Source organism: Pavona decussata, unplaced genomic scaffold (genome assembly GCF_977016875.1).
Source record: "Pavona decussata unplaced genomic scaffold, jaPavDecu1.1 SCAFFOLD_273, whole genome shotgun sequence".
Lineage (NCBI taxonomy): Eukaryota > Metazoa > Cnidaria > Anthozoa > Scleractinia > Agariciidae > Pavona > Pavona decussata.
Genome location: NW_028145675.1, coordinates 2,001,248 through 2,027,821, shown reverse-complemented (window position 1 = coordinate 2,027,821; position 26,574 = coordinate 2,001,248). Strand labels below are relative to the sequence as shown.

At 37.8% G+C, this 26,574-nt stretch overlaps 1 protein-coding gene across 16 annotated transcripts in view; it reads right to left on the bottom strand.

Moving 5' to 3' along the window:
- Positions 1-5,937: 5,937 nt before the first annotated feature.
- Positions 5,938-26,574, bottom strand: part of LOC146455539 (uncharacterized) — a 362,351-nt gene continuing 341,714 nt past the window's right edge. For 8 of the 16 annotated variants that reach the window (XM_085094233.1, XM_085094236.1, XM_085094239.1 and 5 more), the window contains 8 exons: positions 19,349-19,570; positions 18,400-18,819; positions 13,819-13,901; positions 13,563-13,610; positions 13,131-13,229; positions 11,468-11,566; positions 10,278-10,376; positions 5,938-9,986 (listed from right to left, as the gene is read on the bottom strand). In XM_085094233.1, coding sequence (XP_084950359.1) covers positions 7,500-9,986; positions 10,278-10,376; positions 11,468-11,566; positions 13,131-13,229; positions 13,563-13,610; positions 13,819-13,901; positions 18,400-18,819; positions 19,349-19,570 — 3,557 coding nt within the window. In that variant the 3' untranslated portion in view covers positions 5,938-7,499. Of the gene's footprint in view, positions 9,987-10,277; positions 10,377-11,467; positions 11,567-13,130; positions 13,230-13,562; positions 13,611-13,818; positions 13,902-18,399; positions 18,820-19,348; positions 19,571-21,392; positions 21,552-22,454; positions 23,701-25,639; positions 25,713-26,574 lie in introns of those variants that run through there. The other 8 variants (XM_085094240.1, XM_085094241.1, XM_085094246.1 and 5 more) reach the window with 3 other exon arrangements.

Below are 26,574 nucleotides of genomic sequence, written 5' to 3'. Positions count from 1 at the left end.
CACCTTGCTCAACAAGAAGTATCAAAATTTATTCCTTCATAGTTAATCTTGCACCATGCTAATTTCGGGTACTCAGAAGTACGTAGTTTAATGTTTACTAACACCTGTGTACTGGAAAACTGTGTTCGGCCACCTTAACTTTGTTGGTCTTCGAATATAATGTGCCCGTTTCTGAGTATTTATTCGGCGTGTGAAAGTATGGAAGTTAACGGACATTAGTTACGAAACCTAGTCCCTTGAAATCGTCTCAGTCTATCCCCATTGAAACATACATTGAGACATTGCGGAAACATATAAATATTTATGGTGATACTTCATGGTTGTCACGCAACAATGTAAATTGCGAGTGGTTTATTTAAAAAAAAAAAAAGAAAGAAATGTTTATTAATTCGTAAACTGGATTGTTTTGTTATTCAGAAGGTAAGAGTACAGAAATAACCCCAGTGCGGGTTAATGAAGAATTCGATGCTAAATTCTTGTTAAAACGTGCATAAATGTACCATGAAACACTGAAAACCTCGTCGTCGACACACTATTAAATGTGCTTGTATCGAGCGGGAATAGATAAAGAAGATGGCCAAAACTTATGTTTGATTTTTCATTAAGGTATCAGCTTAGTTTCCGTACCTTTGTGTCTCCAATTGACGCTAGTTTTTATTCTCTTTTCGCTTTCGTGGTTCGCGGTCACCGGCTATGTCACGCCATTGTTTACAATGCGAATGCCAGATTTTCGACAGGGTAGGTGATAAATTCGAGGCCCTGCGGGTCACTTAAAATAATTTATCCAAAGTTTTGTTCTGATGTTATGATTGATAAGTACACAGTGAAGCCATAGAAAGTCATTTTATGATAATCTAAGTTATCGCCCATGGGTAAAATTGCCGGTATTTCAGTTCGAAAATTTGGTTGTTAAAAATTTGCATTTATAGCATGTTGTTCTAGATCTGTTTCGGGCATAAAAGTAACCTAAGTTTTGAATGTTTTTCTGTAGAACAGAAGATGAAGACCTAGAAAAGCAATATATGTTATTTCATGATCCGTGACTGGCTGTGGATTGATACGCGGCCGGCCAAAGTTAAGGAAAATTCCGCCCGATTTGAACTCAACTGAACTGAAAATCGTTTTTCGCTTGTTTACCCGTAAGGAAGCCGTATTTGGAAAAACTAACTACAGCCCGTTTTGTTTCTTACTAATTAAGGCCTACCTATGAGCAAAATATGAGCTAAATCGATTTTTTGACTTGTGCTTCCAAAAGTTGGTTTCGGTCGATATTCAAGTGTGGAAAGCCGCTCTTAATTACTACTTTAAATAATTTCTGTCCAAACCTGTAAATATCCGGACTTGCAAGATTTGGTAGAAAGCGTAGCACACTTGAATGTGGCCTTCACGACGTAGCCTGCGTGGCTACGTCGTGACCTTTCGAATCAAAATGGCGTCGGCTGTGAAGCGTTCGCGAACGGTTGCCCTTAGTGCAGAGAGGGTTCTGGAGTCGTTAAAACAAAAAGGTGATGGCAATGATGGCATGTGGGGTGGCGAAAAAAAACGATCTATATCGTCAGCTGCAAGATACAAGCGACATATTATACAGATCAAGGTATAAACTGTCCTGCGTGACTGTGTTACTTACGTAGGCAAACAATGCGTTTCACTTTGAGATCATTTTACTCCCTAGTTCTGGCCATTCAATCTACAACAGTGATAGAACTTGTTCCCCTAGAATTTATCAACATTAACAGAAACGGCATTCGCTTTCCAAGAAAGGCATTTTCTATTTCCAAGGCGAAGACTCTTAAACTTTATGCGAAGAAACTTAATCTGTTTATATGTCTATTTTATAGTGTCTTTTGTACATCTTTTAACTTTCGAAGTTTTTCAACCATTCATATTTCATTTTTTCGTTACTAGCACTTTAAAAATTCGAAAGGTTTATATCGTTTTTTATTTACTTAGCTTATTTTAGTTCCTCAAACTACATCACTCCATGACCCCGCGGGCCAAGACAGATACAGCTCTGACACACGTTTACTATTGAAAAATAATCCATGTAAAAACCGCTTCTGTCTCCAAATGAAAGGTGAATAACAAATTCTTTCTCCTATATTTCATTTATAAAGATAAACAGCGGAAAATTGAAACGTACAAGGATAACGTGCACGTGATGCGTAACGTTACTCTAGATCATACCGGAAATTTATACGATCCGTCGGTGACCCGGCGTCACAAAGATACATATCCGGACTGTAAAAAAAATGTTTCTGTCTCCAATGAAAGATGAAAACGTAAGGATTAAAGCCCGGAGATTTTAAAAAGCATCCAAATGACAAATGTCGTTTTCCCCTGTATTTCATTCTGACTGCAAGTAATCCAATTCTATCTGGTGGTTACTTATTGCCTCGCTATATAGCTATATCTCGATATCTATCGATTTTGGGGAGTTAGCGATGCTGGAGGTCATCACTACAAAAAGATCGTAGGCTTACGCACCACATAGTCAAATGTGGCCCGAGTATAAGCTGATAACAGCTTTTTGTTTTAGAAAGCATTCCTAAACTGTTACGTTCACTTCATCCCTTGGTAATGTACAATCAAGATTATTCTAATGTAGGAATGCAATATACAAAATAGACAGACACTTGTCTAAATATTTATACCTTAAAAGTGGAAATCCACTTAGAAAAGTTGCCAATAGACATGTACGCCATTGAAATGCCAAAAAACAACAGTAATTTGTACTACTTCTTTGAGAATTATTTTCTTCCTTGAAGTTTTCCATTTGGCAAAACAAACGCCCCTATAACTAACATGAATTGCTTTCTACAGACTTTATAACGCAAAGTTATTCTGCCTAAATTATTGAGTCAACTGACCTTGCTAGGTGAGTAACATTGAACTCTTTAGTTCTAATCGCGTTTTCGCGAAAGGAACGTAATTGAAGAAGGTATTTAAACCCTAGCGTAGAGTGATTTACTAGTGGACTAGCACTTAGCGGCTTTCCAGGACCCGGGACCTGGTTGTTTAAGTCTAATAATATGTCACAAGCAGTTTATCAGTCTTGCTACCGACTGCCGCACTCTCTCAGCTGCTTCTTGTCTCTCCCAAGTGCTTGTCGTATTTCTGGCATTTCCAGCTCTGTGTGTCTGTACCTCTGGCAATTCGTTCTTCGGGACTTTATTTTTATTAAGTACAAAATTCGGTATGAAACTATTTCCTATAGCAAACGGAAGGCTAGAGTTAGAAGAGCGAATTTATCAGACTTAGAAACAAAAGTTAAAGAGTGTACAGTAAAATGAAATGAATAACCCAATAAAGAAAACTTTTAAAAATGACCTGGAAATTTTACAAACTGAATATGATAGACAATATGAACTGATATAGCGCAAGGAGCAATAATACTCTAAATAATAAATTGGTACAAATACGGAGAGAAAAGTAATAAATACTTTTTGAATTTAGAAAATGCTAAAAAGAAAACAGCTGTATTAGAAAATTAGTAGGGGCTAGGCGATGAGTACATAACGGACCCGAAACAAATAATAACAAAGACTCATCGACTGATGAATTCCTTAAGGATATACGTATAAAAGGTTAACAGACGAACAGCAGGGATATTTAGAGAAGAACATCACAACAAACGAATATTTCGAAGCATTAAGGGAGAATTTTATCTCGGCTTCTGTCATCTCGTAGAGCAATGCCTTGTCAATGCCTTGAATTTGCTCAAGAACAGGGACAACTGTCAAACTCGCAAAAACAAGCTATGATTACATTGTTAGAGAAGAAATACAAAGACAGACGGTTTATTAAAAATTGGAGGCCGATTTCCTTGATTAAGGTCGATGTTAAAATCGCGTCGAAGACAATAGCAAGTTCTAATCAAAATAACTTTATCAAGGGAAGGTCAATAGTCGACGGAGTTCGAACAATTGAAGATATTCTCGAATTTGCTAAATTTACCGATAGGTAAATTCAGGTATTCTCCTAGCAGTGGGATTTTGAGAAAGCATTCGATTCTTTGGATCATTCCTTCCTCCTTAAAATCTTGGAAAAATTCAACTTCGGAACTCAGTTTGTGCAGTGGATCAAAACATTCTACACCAATATATCAATTTGCGTTTTAAACAATGGTTTTATTACTGATTTGCTTAATATTCGTGTGGTGCTAGGCAGGACGATCCCTTGTCACCTTTGTTATTCATTTTGGCCATTGAGGTGCTTGCTTGCAGAATTCGTGACGATAAGGAAATAAAAGGCATTGTAATTGATGAGGAAGAAGTTAAACTAACACTCTTTGCCGATGATATGACTTGTTTTGTTAGAGATGCTGCATCATATCACCGTTTATTGGCACAACTGAAGTTTTTTTCTAAATTCTCCAATCTCTGAGTCAATAATGATAAAACGGAGATATTTGCTATTGGAAGGCATCACCTGGATCGGACTAAGTATCCTCATACATTGGCGTTTTTATACAACAACAAAATCCAAAGATTATTATGCTCTTTCAATTAGTAAAAAAGCGCTCTTCCCGTGTAATGGGGAAAAGTTAAAATGCAAATTTGATCTTTCTGATGACGACTTGAAACAAGCTTTTTCTCTGCCCCACTCTATCGCTTTTGAACCCATGTAAAGGCATTTCAGTATAAAGTTTTGAATTCTTTGCTTTATACAAATTATAAATTACACAAGAGAGGTTACATTCAAGACAACTCTTGCTCGTTTTGTAAACTTGAACCTGAAACAATGCACCATTTTCTCTTCTACAGCGCTCATACTCGAATTTTTGGGATGAATTTGAATCTTTTTATTTTGGCAGAACAAATCAGCCAGTGCGCATAACTCTGAAAGACATCCATATCGGAATTCTAAGTTCAGAGTGCCCCTTACTTAACTATTTATTAGTTATTGGAAAGTTGTACTTATGGGATTGCTGAAGGAGCAACAAACTTCCAGATATAGCTGGATTTAAAGTTAAAGTTGATATTAAATATCAGATAGAAAAATAGAATAATAAATTTGCAAAATTTGAATGGAAATGGCAAAGATAAGGAATTTGTAATTTTTCTGTATTTAGTCTCTTAGTGCACTGCTTCATTGTATTAGCAACATTAGCAACGTGCTTTTCTTTTTTTTTTCACCGTCATCTAAGGCCTGCGTACCTTCAGTTTGTATGCGGGCGTGTGTGTGCGTGTGATGAATTAGTATTGTAAGTAGTGTAAGCATTATAATTAATATTAATGTGAGCATTGTAAGTATGGTATTGTAAGTATAGCTAGTATTGTTAGTAGTGCAAGTATAGTGAATATTGTTAGTAGTATTTAGTATTATTAGTAGTGTTTAGTACTGTAAACATTTAATATATGTCTGTAAGGAAAATAAATAAAAAAAAAAATAATAAAAAGTATCCTCATACATTAGGAAAATCAATTAAGATCCTGGGATATTGTGTTTGATTATCATACACCATCAAGGATGAAAGCAAACTTCGACTCAGTTCTTAAGTCTATTAAGGATACACTGAATATGTGGAAGTGGAGAGGGCTTACATTACTAAGAAGAATACAAATTGTTAAATCCTTTATTCTATCTAAAGTTTTGAGTAAAGCGGCGTTGATTGCAATTACAGACGATTTGATTAAAGAGATTAACAGGTTAATTTATCGTTTTATTTGGAAAGGAAATGATAAAATTAAGCGATCCGCTCTTATCAATGGCATTGATGAGGGTGGCCTTAGGATGCTGGATATTAAGTCAATGATTTTAGCACAGAGTGCCCATGTTATAAAAAAGATTTGTAGATGAAGAAAAAAGTAGTTCTTGTAAGACAATATTCGACTATTTTCTCTCTCCAGTGGGTGGAAAATTTATTCTTAAGTGTAATTTCGATATCAGGAAGTTGCCTGTCTAACTTTTTATACTTTTATAAAGAGTGTCTAATGCCTGGTCGTCATTACATGTCTCCCCTGTACATATGTACAGAGACGTTGTGCATCAAGTTATTTGGAATAATAAAAATGTTACTGTGCAAAAACTCTCAGTCTTCGAAAAACACTGTTTTACTGAGGGAATTGTTACGGTCGGTGACCTCCTTTCTGACGGGGGAGTCTTCTTAAAGGGTGCTAACGTGTTCAATGCGAATCGTTCTCCATTGGAGCGTTTTAAATTAATGAGTATCGTTCATGCGCTCTCTTGTGAATGGGAGCGGATCATTAGACAAAGTGCACAGCACCCCCTTTCACACATTGGTGACACATTTTATTTTAAGATGAAGACTCTGAGATAGCTCTGTCAAAGGTTTCATCAAAATTGCTTTATGCCGCTTCTAAAAGTAGAAAACAAGTACCTCCAACCGCTCAAAAGAAGTTTCAAGAGAAATTTCCCCAACTTCAAACTGATTGGAGGGAAATATACTCCTTACCTTATACAGTTACAATTGAAACTAAGATTCTGGAATTCCAATATAAAATGTTGAATAATATAGTTTTTACAAATGAAAAGTCGTTTAGGTTAAAAATGATTGATTCGCCGTTATGTACGTTTTGTAAACGGGAAACTGAGTCCATTTAACATTTATTTTCCTATTACGACGTGACGATGATCTTTTGGGAAGCCTTGTGCTCTTGGCTTAGTAACGATAAAATTGGGGTACAACCTTTTACATTAATAGACATTTTCTTTGTAGTATTTAATATAGGAGACGACCTTATTGTAATAAATCATCTCATCTTGACAACTAAATTTATTGTATATTTATAAGTGTAAGTTGAATATCATATATCCTAATTTGCGAGTTCATAAGGCCAAGATCAAGGTTGTATATCTAGTGGAGAAAGAAATACCAAGAAGGCGGAACAAATTAATAAAACATTTCAACAAATGGGAAAAGCTCTTGGCATATGTAGATTCGTAGAATGGGTGTCCTCCAATGTGTCCCTCCGTATTTTATGTTTTGTTTCTTTCTCTTTTGTTGTATGCTTAATGTAAAAGTGTGACTAGCATAACACTTTAAGGGTGTATTAATGCGAAGTTTAGCGTTATTACTCAGTTGTAATTAGCAGTGTAGTTTGCTTTAGTATTGTAACTAGCATTGTAATTTATTCCAGTATTGTAGTCTGTAGCTAAAATTTGTTTCTTGGTTGTATCTTAGTTTGTAGTAAGTGATCGTAATCGTTGTATCTATTAATCATTAGTGAAAGATCAATAAAAGTCTTTAAATTACAAAAAAAAAAAAAAAACTACTCTTGTTAGGTGGGTCACATTGAACTTTATTACTTGTTAGCGCTAATCGTGTTTTCGCGTAAGGAACGTAATTGAAGAAGGTATTTAAACCCTAGCGAGGGGTGATTTACTAGTGGACTAGCGCTTATCGGCTTCCCAGGTACCGGGACCTGGTTGTTAAAGTCTAATAATATGTCACAAGCAGTTAATCAGTCTTGCTACCGGCTGCCGCACTCTCTGCTGCTTCTTGTCCCTCCCAAGTGCTTCTCGTATTTCTAGCATTTCTAGCTCTGTGTGTCTGTACCTCTAGTGATTCGTTCTTCTTCCTCTTTCTCTAACTCGCCAAGACGCGAAGGTCCAGTAGGTTTGTACAATGGTGGATCTTTGGTAACCTTTCCAGGTTCCTCTCTCTCCACTTCGCCAAGATGCGAAGGTCCAGCAGGTTTGTACAATGGTGGATCCTTGGTAACCTTTCCAGGTTCCTCTCTCTTCACTTCGCCAAGATGCGAAGGTCCAGCAGGTTTGTACAATGGTGGATCTTTGGTAACCTTTCCAGGTTCCTCTCTCTCCACTTCGTCAAGACGCAAAGGCCCAACAGGTTTGTGCAATACTGGATCTCTTGTAACCTTTCCAAGATGAAGTGGGGTTTTGCCATCTCTGTTCCTTAAGTTGATGCTACATCTTGACTCAATTAGTAATTGAGAAATGTTGAAAAATCCTCCACGAGCAGATATATGAAGTGGTGTATCTCCCTTACTGTCTTGAACGTTCACAACAGCATCGTTTTTAAGCAACAGCTTGACGAGAGTTTCATCATTTTTCTCAACTGCAGTATGAAGTGGGGTTTCGTGATATGAGTTCTTCACGTTGATGTTACATCTTGATTCAATTAGCAACTGAGAAAAGTTGACAAATTCTGTACGGGCGCATACATGAAGTGGTGCATCCCCCTCATTGTCCTGAATGTTCACATCCGCGTTGTTTTTAAGCAACAGCTTGACGAGAGTTTCATTATTTTTCTCGACTGCAGTATGAAGTGGGGTTCTGCCATTTCCGTTCCTTGAGTTAATGCTACATCTTGACTCAATTAGTAATTGAGAAATGTTGAAACATCCTCTACGAGCAGATACATGAAGTGGTGTCCATCCATAGATGTCTTGAATGTTCACATCCGCGTTGTTTTTAAGCAACAGTTTGACGAGAGTTTCACTATTTTCCTCAACTGCAATATGAAGTGGGGTTTTGCCATCTCTGTTCCTTAGGTTGATACTACATCTCGACTCAATTAGTAATTGAGAAATGTTGAAAAATCCCCTAAGAGCAGATACATGAAGTGGTGTATTTCCATAGCATTCTTGAATGTTCACATCCGCGTTGTTTTTAAGCAACAGCTTGACGAGACTTTCATTATTTTTGTCAACTGCAGTATGAAGTGGGGTTTTGCCATCTTCGTTCCACGAGTTAATGCTACATCCTGACTCAATTAGTAATTGAGAAATGTTGAAAAATCCTCCACGAGCAGATTCATGAAGTGGTGTATATCCATGGATGTCTTTAATGTTCACATCCGCGTTGTTTTTAAGCAACAGCTTGACGAAACTTTCATTATTTTTCTTGACTGCAAAATGAAGCGGGGTTTCGCTCTGTCTGTTCCTTAAGTTGACACTACATCTTGACTCAATTAGTAATCGAGAAATGTTGAAAAACCCTCCACGAGCAGATTCATGAAGTGGTGTATATCCATAGATGTCTTGAATGTTCACATCCGCGTTGTTTTTAAGCAACAGCTTGACGAGAGTTTCATTATTGTTCTCGACTGCAAAATGAAGTGGGGTTTTGCCATCTCTGTTCCTTAGGTTGATACTACATCTCGACTCAATTAGTAATTGAGAAATGTTGAAAAACCCTCTACGAGCACATACATGAAGTGGTGTATCTCCATCCCTGTCTTGAATGTTCACATCCGCGTTGTTTTTAAGCAACAGCTTGACGAGAGTTTCATCATTTTTCTCGACAGCAAGACGAAGCGGGCTTTTGCTATAATTGTCCCATAGGTTGATTTGGAATCCTGACTCAATAAGCAAATGTTTGTCCCCCGCGTTGATGTTGCATCCTGACTCAATAAGCAAATGGATAATGTGAAAGAGGCCTTGATGAACAGACGACAACATTGGTGTACATCCGTCAATGTTCGCGATATTTGCATCAGCTCCATGCCTCAGAAGCAAGCGAATGGCCATGTAGTTGTTAGAATAAGCCGCCAACAACAAAGGTGATGCTTTATCATCGGTTCTTTGAGCATTAACATCCGCACCTAGATCAATGAGGGTCTTAATCAATGAACTTGAACATGATTGACTTGCCCACAAAAGAGGCGTGCAATTGCTTTCTGCTGGGATGTTGATATCTATGCCGTCATGCAACACAAGCTCTATCACCTTTTCCGCATCGTCTCTGTTTGCACACCAGTGTAGCTCACTTAGCATTTTGACTTTCTCGATCATCCTTTGGTAAAGTTGGTCAATATCGTTATGACCTAGACATCTCCTTTCCAGGCTTGACAGAAATCCAGTGGCAGATTTTCCAGAAAACGCATTAGTGTCGTTTCCTGTTGTTTCAACATTCATCTCTTTTACGAAGTCATCGAGAAGGACACTTGCTTTCGAAACGATGCTATAGTTCGACTCTAAGACAGCCGCCTGCAGCAGGTTAAAACCCGACTGTCTGTCCACGCTAAGGATAGCCTTGCGCGCTAGTATCTTCAGACTGGACTACAATTTAAAAAATGTGAGAAGTTTTAAGATTAATTTTGTTATTTAATGCATTGGTTACTCTCTTCTTATTGATATTCTTATCCGGGTTTTCACATCAAAATAAACAAATGGATAAATGGTTTAAATCAGAAACCATATTGCAGTCTGAAAGACTGAATTACATATCTTATTAACATGGATAAATAAGTCAATAAATGAACACCTAAATAAATAAGTAATGAATAAGTTGGTTACTGTCTAAATTTTCCCAGGGTAGCTCCAGAAAAATCGACAGAAAGTGACACTTACCGGTCGCTGAAAACTTGGAGTTGCGTTATTCTCCAAAAGTAGCTGCACTATGGATCGGTGATTTTGGCGTTCAGCTTTCTGAAGAGCTGTGCGTTGAAACTAAAAATACAGAAAGATTACGAGGTCAATACACATACCCTCTATAATTGCAATACTAACACAATATTTAGCCACACAAATGTCACCCTTTCAGATCTGTACGCACGGAAATTTGGTCAGTAAGTGAAAAGACATGTATCTTTAACGTTTGTGACAACTCACTTCTACAGAGACTAGAAATTACAATTAAACACATTCTGAAGCTTTCGCTCCTACCAGAAGGGCTTCGTTAATTAGCAAGAATGAAGTGTTTTCCCATTTTATGTCAGGTCCCCAGGACGTCCAGATGTTCCTGGACGGCGGATGTGGGCGCGTGTGGTCTTCTTTTAACCTCATTCTGAACGGTTTGCATGTCTCTCCGGTGTAGTCTTGTTTGCAGGTATCGCACTCGATATCATATACCATATCATAGACCTTGTCCGTGTTTGGCGTATGTTTGGACCAGCAGGGACTTAAGTGTGTTCTTCAGTCCACTGTAGGTGGGAATCCCGTACTTCTTAAAGACGCCAGACCAGCGTTCTATCAATTTGCTGGTATTGCCCCGCCTTTTTTCTTCTCGTTCCGGATCTTACTTGGAACGAGTCCTCGCTGGTGAAGCATATTTTCACATAGCACGTTATATCTTGCTTTTACACGTTTACTTATATGGAGTTTGAAAGGCCCACCTCTCAAGCCATTAGCTCCGAGGACCTTCCTAAAATGCTTGCGATCTTCTTCTGTCTTCTTTCTCAGTGACCAGGATTTCGGCTTTGTTCAATTAAATGTTGAAAACAGACCTCTTGTGTTGTATGTGATGATTGGACTGGAAGTTAAGATACTGCAACTGGTTGGTATGAGTGGCTGTCCTGTAGACAGTGGTCTTGATCCTCAAGTCATCTTCCACGTGGATGTGGGTATCCTCGAAAACCAAAACCCCCTTCCCTTCTATTTTCATGATAAATTGTACATGCGGGTTGATGCTGTTCAGGTGTTCAATGAAGCATTCAGCGTTGTTACAGTGCAACTTAGTGTTTAGTTGTAATTTATAGTCTCCGGAGACAAGAATTAGCTTTATGTCTGATGCAATAATTTCTGCTTTTTATCTAACTCACCCTATCTACAGCACTGACATTTGCACCGTGTTCTAACAACAGTCTGACAACAGATTCTTGTCCATACCAACAGGCAAGGTGAAGAGGCGTCAGAGAAAACTGGCAAAAATAAAGACAGCGCAGAAAGAATTACATGAGGTTCCACAACGGGTATATTTGAATGCAACTGGAAAGCAGATTTACGACAGATTATACGGCGAAACATCGTATAGACAGCCAATGGTTCAATCCATGGCATAAGGGCACTGACAACCGCTACTGTACCAGTTTGTCCTAAGGTGGATGCATAATCAGAATTAGCCATTACATCAAAAGGCAAGGTTGCTACACAAACAATACAATAAAAAAAAAACAACAACAAAAAAAACTTTAACCTTTAATAGAGGTACTCCTAAAACAGTAAAAATTATACTAGGAGGTTTAAGTTTAAACTAAAGTCTATCTTTCCAATAATAAGATCCAATTGAATTTAAAAACACTCTTACTTAATTAGTAATAGGACTGAATGGTTAAATTAATTTAAAAAAACTAGTTTGCATGTACATAATTAAATTATTCATGTTATTAGCAAAAACGTATTGAAAAAAATAAGTGATCGAGTAACAAAAAGGTGAACAAATAAGTAAATGATGAATGAATAAACAGATAGATAAATAAACAAATAACTAAGGAAGAAGTAAATAAGTACATACTTAAAGTAAAGTAGCACACTACAATACAATGCAATGCGAGGCGGTACAAATTTATCCTAATTCTTTTTAATCCTCCTTTGTAATATAAATGTTTATTGTTTTTTATGTTCTGTATTGTCTCTCGTTGTACGTGTGAAAAATAAAATTGAATTGAACTGAATTGAATTGAATTGAATTCCAACAAAACACATAATTCAACGCAACACAACGCGATGCAAAACAATGCAACCACTGAATAAAAACGTTTGCACGTTAATCTACATAATATCATGGGTGACAAATTACTCCTTAATTTTGGCGCGAAATTTCAGCGTTAATTTATAATTTCACATGCCATGGCAACGTTTCGTGCCAAGATGGCGCTCCGGGTTCAAAAATGTTATGGATGTGTTAACGAGTTTTAAAGTTTTAAATTTTTACATTTTCGCTTGAATTTCATCTTGGCCAGTTTGCTTTGGTCATATACTTAACTTTTAGCAACAATTTATGCTTCAAAACGTGTTAACACGAAGACAAATACACAAATGGCCTCGATCAGATTTTAGGCGCGCCGTTTTCAGTTCATTCGTGACAATTTTTTATAGCGAATCATGTAATAAAGATTTGACAGTTGACTTAACTTTGAAGCATTTTGAAAACAGCAAGAACGATTTGAAAGAGCTTTTTGTCGAAAAATTCCAAAGTTGTGAACTTTAGCCAAAATATATGATTTAAACCTTTTTTGGCTTGGAGTTTTCGATACAATAAACAAGTAAAAAACCCACGATTGTGTGAGTAATTTGCCACCCATGATATTAAAAGGTAATCAAATGGTATACTCGTGAAATTAGGAAATAATTTCACTTGCGTTTTGTCAAAATTCTAATAATTTCCCTCGCAGAATTTTGACAAGACGCGCGTGAAATTATTTCCTAATTTCACTCGTCACCATTTGATTACACATACTAATAAAATAAATTTAAATTAAAAACCTGGTCTCTTTGATCCACATCTTCACCACAATCAAGCAGCATTTTGACAGTTTCACATTCTCCACTGATGGAAGCATTGTGCAGAGTACTTCTTGATGCCTGTTTATAATAAGTACATCGACCTCAGAGTAGATAAAGGGCTTATCAAATAATGACGATATGGATTACTCAGGTGATATGTGATCATATACCCTTCAAAATTACGAGTTTATGATAAAATGAAAGAGCAAAATGGCGGCATGAGGGAAAAAGTGCGCATACAATTTGTTCAGACATAATTTGAAATTTAACGTCAATTTGCTGAAAGAGTGGAAGTTCCCTTTAATGTCCTCTACATTGTCTCGTTTTTAATACCATGTAATTCATTCATCCAAACAATAGCTCGTCCTTGATATTAATATTATTATAAACATATACCAACTCTTCACTTACTTTGGCCCTTTCTCCTCTAATCTTCCAGTTCAAACTCTGTTGCCTGTCCTGCAAACAGGGTAAAGACAAGGACGAAGCATTACCGTGCTAAATTCTCTTAAAACCCATGTGACATAAAAAATGCATAATTCGACCTAGTAAAATAATGTTTAACACCCCTTTGCACACCTCTGCCAGCGAGTCCGCTGTACACACATGTATCCACTACCATCGGTTACTCATGGCATGGTATTCAACAAAAGTGAAAAGGTTCTACCTTCTGAGATTCATCAGCTTGTCTTGAGTCCTTTCCTGCTGGATCAGTTTGTTCAGGTAGAAAGCCACTGCTACTTGCTTCCCCTGGTTAAATAACAATAAATTTTCAGTCCATTTAATTGTTCAAAATGAGATAGTCGACATGTGTGTTTACCTCCGTGCATCGTCAACCATGAATTGCGCGTGACATTGCATGGCGTGTGCGTTACTTGCGCACTAAAGATGCGCATAAACAATAAGCGCGAACGTCCTTAATTGTTCAAAATGAAATAGTCGAAAATGTGAATTTTGTATTGCAATTAAAGTTACACCAAAGAAGGAAGGTAAACTTCAAGCTCAGTAATGAAATAACAAAGACGCATTTTCGAGGGGCAAAGAAGGATGTTCCACTAAGGGGACTTAACTTTGGTGTGCCCAATCTCTACCAAGGACTAGAACACCAGACTCTAAATTCCATTAGTTGCAATTTTGACTTTGAATTTGTCAAAAGAAAAGAAAATAATTACAGACGTAATTACATTTTGAGTCATTAAACTCTAAGTAGCTTGTACTTTAAAGTAATTTGAGTTAGTGTTAGCTATACACTACCCCTCAACAGAATTTTATACTTTAATTACCAATTGAGTTCACCAGTAGCCCGAGTCAAGTTCGAGTCACGAATCAAGTTCGAGTCAGGGTCCATTCTTTATTTTTCTGTTTTTTGTTCTTCTTTCAAGTCTTCTGGTTGTTACTCTCTTTTATATAACGATGTGCTAGTGGTACACGGAAAAATAGGCAGTCTCAGACTGCATGTGTTTACTGCAGCACTGGTATAGAAATGTGATAAAAAAGAATTGAAGAAAAGGGAAATAAGACTGAAATGAAAACAAAGAGGGAGGAGTGGAAATAGGATAGAGATAAAAAAAATGGTTGTAAAAATGTTGCAAAGAATACTGGTGAGATTGAGATTAAGCTGGTATCGTTTACCACAAACATTTTGTATGAAGAGAACTGTAACTTTATTCTAACATAAACAATATATTTAACAACGTGAACCACAACTTTGTACTGAAAGCAATGCAGCAAAGTTCTAAACATAAAGTACTGAAAGCAAAGTTCTAATCTGAAACGTAGGCATAAAATGCAACAGAAACTATTAATTAATCTATACTGAACTTATGAATGGCAAGTATCATTCTTTAACCCTTTGACTCTTGTCGTGTTTCCATAGTTTTCGCATAAATTAACTTTTTCCTAGAGCGGTTTACTGAAAAATGCGCAGTAGATAAATAAATATCGTTGGCTTCCCAAATTAACTGCATATTAAACTGGAATGAGTAAACAAATGTTTTCTAACGTAAAATAATATGGTTACCTATTAATCATTTGCCGAAAAACACACTTGAACGCAAAAATTGCTAAAATTCACGGCATGTTGATGAAGACCTTTGGCATATCAAATTTCAACCCGCTTATGCAAATTGTCCTTGATTACGAATCTGACGCTTCTCAAACGCATATATGAATTGAAAAAGACACAAAAATCAACAAAAAGCTTTTCCAACAAAACATTTTATTGAAATAAGCGATGCATTTGCTATTAGAGGCAAAAAACTTTCAGTTTTTTGCGTGCGTGCAAACACGCATGTAAAATTTGAAGAGACTCTGTGTTTGTTCAAAGCGATCACTTGCAGTAAATTCGGGCACGTTTGCGATGAAAATTACAGAAGTTACAGACTTCTGGTTCAAATCATCACTTAAACTATTTGTAAAAAGCAAATCAACATCGGAAAACATCATTTACCGTATTGTCGCAATTGTCCTGATCCGGAAATACAATCGCATAGATCTCGGTCAGTCGAGGATTAGCGTGGGCTTTCGATAGGATTCCATTTGGGATTCCTGTGGCATTTACACTCTTACACTCTTTCACTCTTTCACTCAACCCGATGACATAGTGTCTACGCTTCTCTAGAAGCCGTAGACACAAAAATTAACTTTCAGGTTTGCAACATTTTTCGTTATCGATCGCTAGAGCCATTACGGCTGTGATTCGCTGTTGTTGTGGAAAGATATACGACATCCCTTAGTGTTCATATATTTTCTAAGAAAATTTAAGACCTCTATATGCATTCACTTGAACCAGAGATCCCATTTCCGCGACTGACAAAACGGACGGTGAAGAAGTCTTACCGGCTCCTCAAGCGCCATCTTGTTCCATCCACAGGACACCCAAGATGAATAGAACCTCGCGGGCAAAATGTTGACGGCCATGTTTTTTCCTTATACGTGGGCTTCACAAGGCATAGTGACTGAAGCTTTAGTCACCAAAAACACTGGACAAACCCTTTTCAGGAAAATTATAGATAGCGAGAATGAATGAGGAATGGGATTAATTTGCTAGCAACAACGAACTCTCGCGATCGCTTCGACAAGGAGTTGGCACATTATTATGAAAGCAAGAATTGCAATCAAAGATATTAAGACAAAAACGAAACAAAAGGAAAAAGAAAGAAAAATAAAATTTGGATCCTGACTCGAACTTTATTTGGGCTCGAACTTGACTCGTGCTACGAGTAAACTCCTACCAATCGGATTACGTAAAGACGACTGATTAATTGTGTGATTGACTATTGTGAAACAAGCGTGGGACAAAAAATTCTGAGTTCCCGACGGGAATCAAACCTATGACCTTCTGTACACCAGTCCGAAGTTTTAGCCACTTTGCTACTGGGAGGCTTATGGTCATTTGTCTGTTAACACCCGAGTCTCGTTTCTCATACTTTTAGGATCAGTTATACCGAAAGCATCTTCGGTGATGACAATCAAAGACTCCTGTGAGCCAACTCCGTGAATGCAGAAGTGAATAGTGGTAACCGTAAAGCGGTACTCGCATCAAACTACGCTACAACGCCATGCCGCATTGCGGAAATGCATTATTTATACAGTTATAAATTACACACGCCCCCGAATTCTTTTCGATAAGCGAAACAACGCAAAGTTGGACGTGTACATGGTTGCCAGTCGCCACAAAAACAACAAAAAACAAAACAAAAAAAAAAAAAAATCCAGTTTTTCTTCGAAGAACCTCGCATCGTGTTCTTGCCAGATGAAACTTGATACATGTGAACGATTTTGGTTGCCTAGCACGTGACCCAAATCTTTTTGTTTCCAGCATGGTAATATTCCTTTCTATGTTCAAACGATGACTTCTGTCAGCGTTTTATAACATCGGAAGAAGCTTTCAATCTTGCTAAAGTTGCTATTTTGGCTTTATCCAAGTGAACGTAGATATATAAACACGTCAAGCGTTGCGATGATTGTCGCTATGCATTAGCAAATTTTCAGTGTTTACATTTGTTCTGGTGAATCGATTTTATCGCTCACACTGGACCCCGAATGAAATTTATTGGGAAGCTTAAGTTTTAGTTTCCTATTTTACCCTTAGCCTTTCACCCACGGAATTGCCTTGAATCTTTAAAGTTAATTGAATGTTTACATTTTGCGACCGGAGATAGAAATGCGTCGAGCATTGTGTTCGGCTGTATGTAAATTCAGTGTTGACCTCCTGATCTTATCGATTACATTTGACACCGAAGGGAGGTTTATCGGACTGTAGAATATCCTATTCTTTCAGTCACGTCGTTTCCTCGGATTTTTAGGGTAAGCTCCTTTAAAGATTTTCATGTTTGCGTCTGATGCGAGCAGTCCCGCCTATCGATGTGTAGCCTCTCTTGCAGACGCTCTTTTGGCTCGTCACGCAATCTTCCCTCCCCAACGACACGAGCCAAAAGAGCGTCTGCGAGGTCGGACTTTGGAAAATATCCCTCCTGAAAAGAAAGTTGGCCTTTAGTTCTCGTAAATGGAAAGATTAAGCAGACAACACACCTAGTAGCTGTTTTTTTACGTCCTTATTTTTTGTCCCGTAATGGCGGCTGATGGTGAATACATGCACTATACGTAGACTAATGGATAATTTATGATTTTGATTAAATTCCGGTTAAATTAATATAAAGTTGACGAATGAACGATCGAGTGAGTGAAAACTTCCCCGCATAACAATAATTCATTGCGGATGCGCGCATTCACGAGTTAAAAAGGATGGTCAATTTAAGCAAGCTAACAAAATATAGATTGGGCACTATAGTCATTGTTCGAAAATACTTTCGCCTATTTAAATAACTCACGATAGTTAACCGAACTGTCAGTTCATCCTTGTTGTAAAAACCTGCCATACTCACCACTGACATAAAACAAAGGAAAGAAAAAGCATAAACTGTATTAGAACAAAAGTGTGCGAGGCTACAAATCGTAGAAAACAAAGAAAAAGGTCAAAGGTTTTTACACCGAGTATTGTCCAAATTGTACCAACCTGCCGTCTTGCAGGCCCTCAGTTTCCTTGATACAACAGCTTACAACATCTCATTTCCTAAATTTAGTAATTTTTCATTTGCCTTCCACCAAAAAGAGGGAAAAAACCCTTATAACATTTACAAGTTATCCAGTAAACGATAGTGTTGGTAAATGTTTGAGTTGTAGGAGGGCAAACAGTCGAGTCCTTATATTGTCTTGAAAAAAGATTGACTAATTTTCAGAAACTTACGTGAGTTTTCCATGATTGCCTTCGTGCACATCAAATAGTTCTCCTCTGATATCATTGTGTTTAATCTCACAGTTTCCATGTTCAAACTCCTTTTTAGTTCACTGGTGACTAGGAACCGCTCAGCTACTTCATTCAGATGACCAGAACAATAGTCACTCCACAGGCTGTCAAGGCTTTCCAGAGTAGGACATTGAACAGTAAGTTCCAAACAACCAAGTCCGAATGCCGTTACAAGTGAATTGTAAACCTCCTCTATATGCTTAATAAGGCGACCAACTCCTTCTTGTGGTTGATCACTTGGATGAACTGCATTGTTTTCCATATACAGGTCTATTTGCTGTTTGAGATACTCTTTGAATTTTTCCTGTTTCGCAACATCTAGATTCCGTGCCTTGGTTTTAAGTTTCAAAACCTTTCTTTCTGAAAATCAAAAATGGTAACTTAGAAGGTAAAGCCTGATTCACCAAGCTCCAATCATTGGACATCTCCTAACATTAACACGCTATAAAAGCAGCTAGATGTTGCTTAAGAACATGGCATTCGCTCTAGTTCGCCTCTAAGAGTTGTCCAAAAACAAAGCTTCGCAACAGACAAAAGGATTCCTCTAAGGTTTCCGAAACCGGTCTTGCGCAAATAAGCTTTTATAACAGTTTCTTTGAAACAAGCCCTGTTCAGCTTTTTGCTCAGATAATTTTTTCTGCACAATGGTACATGTAAAGCATCCCTAAAATCTTTAAGAATTGGTTCATGCTTAGTGTGCGTATATCGAGTTATGGATGCATATAGATGGATATACGCATAAACATGTATATATGGGCAACACCACCCACCCCACCCTCCCCCGCCTCATAATGTTAAGTGTTACCTTTCGTATAACATTTGAGGCTTCCTTTGATAACAGGCAATTACAAAAATTAACATACCTTATGACCGAAATGAGGATCTGTACCTGATTCAGGAGTGGAACCTACACTGCTTCTTCTTCTTTTTCTGTCAGATTGTCGGGAAGATGGTTCATCTTCCCAATCTGCTCTAGAAGCATTCTTTTCTTCGTCAAGACAAGGTTGCTTCTCTGAGAGGGGTGTACAAACTGTATCTTTGGTGACTGTAGCTGACTGCTGTCCGGCACGAGTCTCCATTGTTGGTATCTTCTCACTACCACTGAAGGGGTCTGTAAAAGCAATCAGATTCCAAACTGAACATAGAGCAACTATTGTAGCCATGAGAACTTGTAGCATTTAACAATGACGATAATAACTTCCTCTTTCTCGATCTCGTCACAGGTCATCTCCTACATTATGTTACGATAGCTTCAAGAAATAGATAACGGGGGTTAATAAGTTTGCAAAGAACTTGTGGTGAGGCGTCGGTGGGGAAGTGGAAACCAAAATTTGGATTTATAAACGGAGTTGATAATTGTTTTAGCCACCTTAAGAGGGTTGACTTTTCCAGCGCTATCCCTTCGTAAGAGCGAATCAAGGGCCTGTGGGTGGTATGTGGTTTATATAGTTGGCAATGGGGCTACGCTATTGGTACGAACGTAGTAATGTTGAAAACATTGATTCCGTGGAGATTGAGAGTGACCATTTGCAGATGAATTTTTGCTTTGAACTTTAGTGGATTTCTGTGTTTCCATGATGTATGCGCGCTCATTTAAACTATGCTTCTAATGCATCAGTTAATTCCATCAGTACTCATCCCCAGGGCATTAGTGGGGCACCTTTTTCTCCTTGTCTGTCTCAGGGGGCCGAGCATTAGTCTACCCCGGGGCAACTGACGATCCCGTGATTTTCACCTTTCTGTGCAATGATAAGTTGATCAGCAAGGACGATAAATTTGAGATAACAACTTTGTCTGAAAAGGACGAAATGAGATCGTCAATATAAAGAAAGAACGGATTCTGAAGGAAAAGAGAGAAATTAGCCTTATTTGAGACCTACAACCCTGACCAAATATTTTGGACAGCGGCCTCTGTGGTGCAAATTTCGACATGGTTCTATTCCCCCTCTCCCTTACAATGTTGATGAACGAAGACGAGTCTACGCGTGTGATATCCACGTGTGTTAATGCTCAACACTGAATACGGGGCAGGGGCTATTATATCAATAAGTGACATACAGCAAAAATGTTGATTCCCTTGAGGCAAAGTTTAGAGAAAAACTTTCAAAAACTGAGCCAAGTGTCCCTAACTCAGTTGGCCAGGATTGTAGTTTGGCCTGAATTACCTTTGATTGAATGAAGTTAAGCCCAGAAAGAAAGTTACCTAATATGTTTTCATTGCGTTGGAATGAAAACAGTGGAGGTTGTGAAAAGTTCTGATAGTTTCAGGATTATTTTGGAACATCTACAAGTTCTTCAAAATTTGCTTTTTACTGGTTATATGGGTGAAAGGCGACGAGGATGAGCTTAGTTCAATGTATATGACATTTGTTGTTGTTCTTCATTTAGACCTTGCGTGCTGAAGAAAAGCTTGATAAGAATATCTGAAATAATTTAACGAGGGTGACAATAATCAGCTAGTCTAACAACTGGCCCTCGGATTCCTGCTCAGCTTGGAATTCACATGAGTAACCCCTTGTGGAGGGAGGAGAACTGCAGAATCTGGAGACAAACTGTCAAAGCAAGGACGAGACACAACAACAAACTAAACCCAAATATTACGTGAACTACGGGAATCCAACCCGTGCCACACTGTTGAATGGCCAGTGCTCTCAACACTTCACCATAACCTCTCTCTCATATGGAATGTTACATGAAATCATTAGCATGCCATGTTTCTATAAATTTTTTTCTTACGCGCTATACAGTGAAAAGGTGATGGCACCGTCGTGTTGCCATAAGATCACGGCAGCCTGAGGACTCTGTGACCAAGAAGAGGAATATATCCAAAACGGAAGTTAAATGCTACCTTTGACTACAACCACTTAGAATAGAATAGAATGCATGGGGCGATGATAACTAAATTTATATCTAAAAGAAATCAAGCTCCGTACCTATAGGGTCAAAAGATGTTCCTGAAATTCTTGGTTTTCCTTTCGCTTCTTCATCGAGATGCAGTTGCTGTGAAGGACCTTTACCTGGTGGGACTGCAGCTGACGTCGATTCAGCAGGGCTCTCTTCCCTTGGAGTTTTAACAGTGGTACTCAAAGGGCCTGTAAAAAAATAGACACTATCATTCAATATTTTGGGATCATCTCTTAAAAGCCTTTATGCCCTAACAGTGATCAGCATCAAATTTCGCCTTCCAATATAAATGCTTATTTAACCCCTGAGGTCATGAGAATTACGGATATGATCACCCAAGGAGAATTTAATTAATATTTTAAAAACTTCTCTCCAGTACTTTTAGGAGAAAAGTATTGGGACAAGATAGGAAAATTTGTTCTTTGATATTAGGGGGTTTAAAGGGTTAATAAATAGAGCCATCAAAGACTGAGATTTCAAACTTAACAATTTGGCAATTACACTATCAGCAAGACCTGGTAGCACATAATAATGCTTCCACCTTGGCTGAAATGCTACAGTCACCAGTTACCTACCCCATTTAATAACGGTCGCCCCTTCTCATTAAAGAAATAGATATAGATGATGCCCATTGCACCCTTAAATTAATGAGCGGCACAAATTCTCTTGTTTAAGGCAGACAGTATTAGGACTGCTCAGACGAGTTCAAATCAATGATGGTCATATTTCTCAAGTCTTCCACCTGATCACACATTCCGACTTTGCACGGTATTTGAAGCCTTAACTCCCACGTATGCTATAAAAAACTGAAACATATCCAAAGTTCTATTACTATTATTACGATCTTGATAAACAACAAGTCTTGCAGGATTGTACTGGTCAATAGCTTTCATTTTCATTTTAACAGTCACACAATGGGATTTCATTAACACACTGAAAGGTTTAGAACAAACTTATACCGGACCATATAGTTTACTCTTGGAGTTAACAGTGTTTATAATTTAATAATAACTACAGGGTGTCTGCTACTCTGCATGAATTTGTAGTTGCATTTGGAACGGAAATAATGAAGACCAAGTAAGAACTCATACCATGAACAATTCTGCACATCATTTCCACAAAGGCTTCACATTGTTCCCTCCAACTGTACTTGTTGTCATAAGAAGCTCTCAGTAATTTGATCTCTTCAAGCCGCACTGTATGTCTAACACGGACACCTTTAATTGCCTCTGCCCACTTTGAAGGGTCATCTGAATCAACTATCCAAGATTCCCCATAAGGAATGTTCTTTAATGCTCTCGCAAATCCTGAGTTTCCACCAACAAGAATTGGTAAACCAGCTGACAGGGCTTCAAGGGCAACAAGACCAAATCCCTCTGATCTGGACGGCATAATGGCAAGATCAACTTCATTCAGTAAGTCTTTCATCTTTTCCCTGTTTTGCACAAATTTTCTGACAGTCAGTTGCTCTTCAGCGATACCACGTTGGAGAAGTTTTTCTCTTACCTCTTCCTGTTTTCCTTCAGAAGCACCTACAAAGATCAGATGATAAGGCTTGCTTTTTAGCAGGTGATGAGTAAATGCTCCAACGGCAATGTTGTATCCCTTTAGTTCAAAGTCTTCATCATCACCACGACCACATAACAACACTTTAAATTCACCACTCTCATTAGGAGCTTGTTTTAAGTCCCCAAATTCCCTCTCAAAGAGACCTGGTGTGACAGTGAAAATATCCTGATTCTCCTTGCACCTTCGGAGATATGAAGAGTAAGAATCTTCCAGCCTCGGTCCAACAGGCACAACCAGATCAGCCATTTCACAGAGATCAACTTCATCCTGATGTTTCTTTTCACCCTTTGAAATCGGGTCAGGGTAGCTTTTGTACCTACTGAGGTCTTCAGGAGCAGTATGCACCACTTGCACCCATTTGCAATTGGAAAAGTGGGCAGAATCTTTTATGAATTGTACTTGCCGGCCAAGCTTCACACCATGGCCAACAACAATGTCCATTCTGTGATCTTTATGTGGGACGCCTAACCAATCCAGAGGTTCATAGCCTGCGCGTTTCTTGGCATCAACAACAGTTACTCCATAACCCTTAGCCTCTCTCTTGTCTTCATCTTTACAAGCACCCTCTGGCACGAGGAGAGAGACTTCAACTTTAGGGTGTTGTGAGAGATGAATTGCAAGCTCTCTGTTTAGTGTGGACAAACCACCAGCTGATGAGCTCCACTCGCTACCAAGAAGAGTTACTTTCAATTTTGCATCAGAAGAAGAATGGGCTTTGGGTTCAGGCACTTCTTGAAACATTATTTCAATGCTGACCTCGAAACAAATCTGCAAAACAAAAACATGCAGCCTCATAAGGCTTCACGTACTCCTCAGTACCTTTGCTTTTTTGCTTTTTTTTTTGTTGGACATAAAATTAGCATTGACATGTACAGTATAATGAACCAAAAAAAGGCATTATTAGCACCAGTACATGTACAGTACCACAGTATTTATGCACATGTTAGAACGTAGCATTAAATACCAATACAGTTGCCATATAAGTTCTGTTATGGCCCTCTCTCTCCGCTAAGTTCCCACTCTCTTATTTATTTACCGGACTGAAGAAAATACAAATGAGGAAGCAAGTATGGAGTGAATAAGCCCCAGAGGGGACTTAATAAATCATTTACAGTATTTGCGAGCATATCAAAAAGATCTTTATTGAGCCTTAATTGATAATTGAAAGCAGAATTGTTCTTAAATGAATGGGCAAGACTGGTTGAAGTGCTAGACGCCCGGTCTAACTACAGTATGTTACTGATCTACAGGTGCTGCGCTGCATAAATGTTTGAAGAATGAAATCCAACATCATGATATGTACATACATTGAGACTAAAAATACAGCAAGAGGACACTAGTTCAGGCATTAAATCTTGCTCATGCTTTTAGCAGATAAGAAGCAGATAACTGAAACCGTTACAGCAAGCAGACTTATGGTGTATGTTGTCGGTATCTAACTACTCTAGGCATTTCTTTATAATTATATAACAAGTATTTGAAGTTTTAAATGTAATTGTATATACCTCTTACTAACCGAGTTCGAGGTCCGTACTGTAAGTAAGGGACCAAGTTTTTTCCCGTTGATTTATGGCCCAACCACGAAGCGTGCGGGCCAAATATCACCGGGAAAAACAACGATCAGTAACTTACAGTTCAGACCAAGAAAACGAGATAAGTAAGATATTTTGTTAAATCTCTGACGTTAATTGGGCGCAAGGGAAAGGAAACTAGTTGAAGTTTAGCAGGCCCCACAGTGAAATACAGCCCACAAAATTGACCAATCACACCACATGAACTAACTGGGAGATATAATAAAATTAATGTATGTATTTAAATTTTTTAAAATGCAAGGAAATGTGATATAAAGTTTTAATGCATAGCTGGAGGGAGGGAGGAGGAGTGAGCGGTGAAGAGCGGGGTGCCTTGAGAGTGGGGACTCCCACATATTTAACACTACACAGTATATGTATACAGAAATTATATGGTTTTAGAGTCTAAGCAGCACACCCCCATCCAAAATGTAGAAAATACTCCTTCTCCCCCTCCCCTCTTGGGTGTAATTACAGTATTAAGCCCCTAGAGGACTTAACAATGGAATAAATGTGATCGAATATTTTTAACATCGAAAATAAATGAGAATGATGTATTATTCAGTAAGTGACACAGGCATCAGTACTCGGAAAACAAAAATCTGAGTTCTCCTATCAGGAGTCGAACCTAAGATCTTCCAATTACTAGTTCAGATGCTCATTCATTGATGTCTTATGGTCTAATTTTGGAATTCTTCAACCATTAAAACCTGTGTTTTAATTCTTGACTTAGTGGCTTATTTTTAACATACTATCATGCATGAATCATTTGGGACATTGTAGCTATTCTACAGTGTAGGCATTTGTTCCCTTGTTCCTCTTAAAGAAAGCACAAACAATAATTATTGACACACCCATCATCTCTAGAAGTGTTAGTGTTCAACAATGAATAGGGAATGGGGAGGGATAATTTAAGCAGCTTAAAGTACAGATGTTGGTGTTGTTGATGAGATTTAAAAAAATATATATAAAAATATGACAACTTTGAGAGAAGAAGAAATTCACTCCAAGTTTTCCAAACCATCTTATGAGGATTGTAGTTGAAAGGCTTAAAAGTGAAGAGCCTTTGGGCAATAATTCTTGGGATGTAGAGGATAAAGAGCAGCCACAGGTCAAAAAGATACATTAGGGTGTACCTTTTAAAAAGGCGCTGGTATCACTCCATCTTGTTCCCTGTCCCTCAATCAGGCTGAGTGTTGCTTTGTACCTCTGGTAAATAAGAATTTAAAATGCGTACAGTGAAAATGAGGTAATAATGTACATTCTTGACCTTTCCAACAACAAATACAGAAAAAAAGTTTATGATACCATTCAATTTAATAAAATGTATGCATGGCAAGTACTGTACTTCTCTGTCAGTGATCATAAATATCAAAATTGAGGACTTTGTGAGGTTACAACCGTATTAATTAAATGTTCAATGTATTCTTTACAGGTGCTAAAAAAGATAGACTATGTGAAAGAGCTGTTCAACAGAGATTAATTTAATTTAACAGCTGGAATTTATAGACCCAGGTGGGGGTTACCATTGCACCCCACCCCAAATTAATTATTGCATTATACAACAACAGTTAACGGACAGTGCAGATCACACTATGCCTACATACAGCGTACATTTAGCAGAACTTACAGATGATAAGTTACACCGGCACAGTCTTATATTGAAATTTGTATTGTATTGTAAGTATTGTAAATGCAAGGAAAATATTGTATTAATTAAGCATCATCATGTTAGCTTAGTCATGTAATCTTGTGTTTTTGTAAGTGTTTTACAAATAAAAGTTGTATTAAAAAAACTGGCATGTTCAATCAATAAAATTGATAATGCATATTTTTGTGATAAATATATACAATTATCAATTGATTAATTGTTATTAATTGATATGAATTTTCAGTAGCAGTAGTTTGCAGTTAATGAATTTACAGTTAATGTACATGTATGCGGTGAGTCGCATAACTATACATGTATATAATGATGCAATGTTAGTAATGTAAAGTACGTGAAGACACTACACCTAAATACATGTATGCTTAGACGTTTTGCCCTAACTGTTCCAAAATCCATCCATAC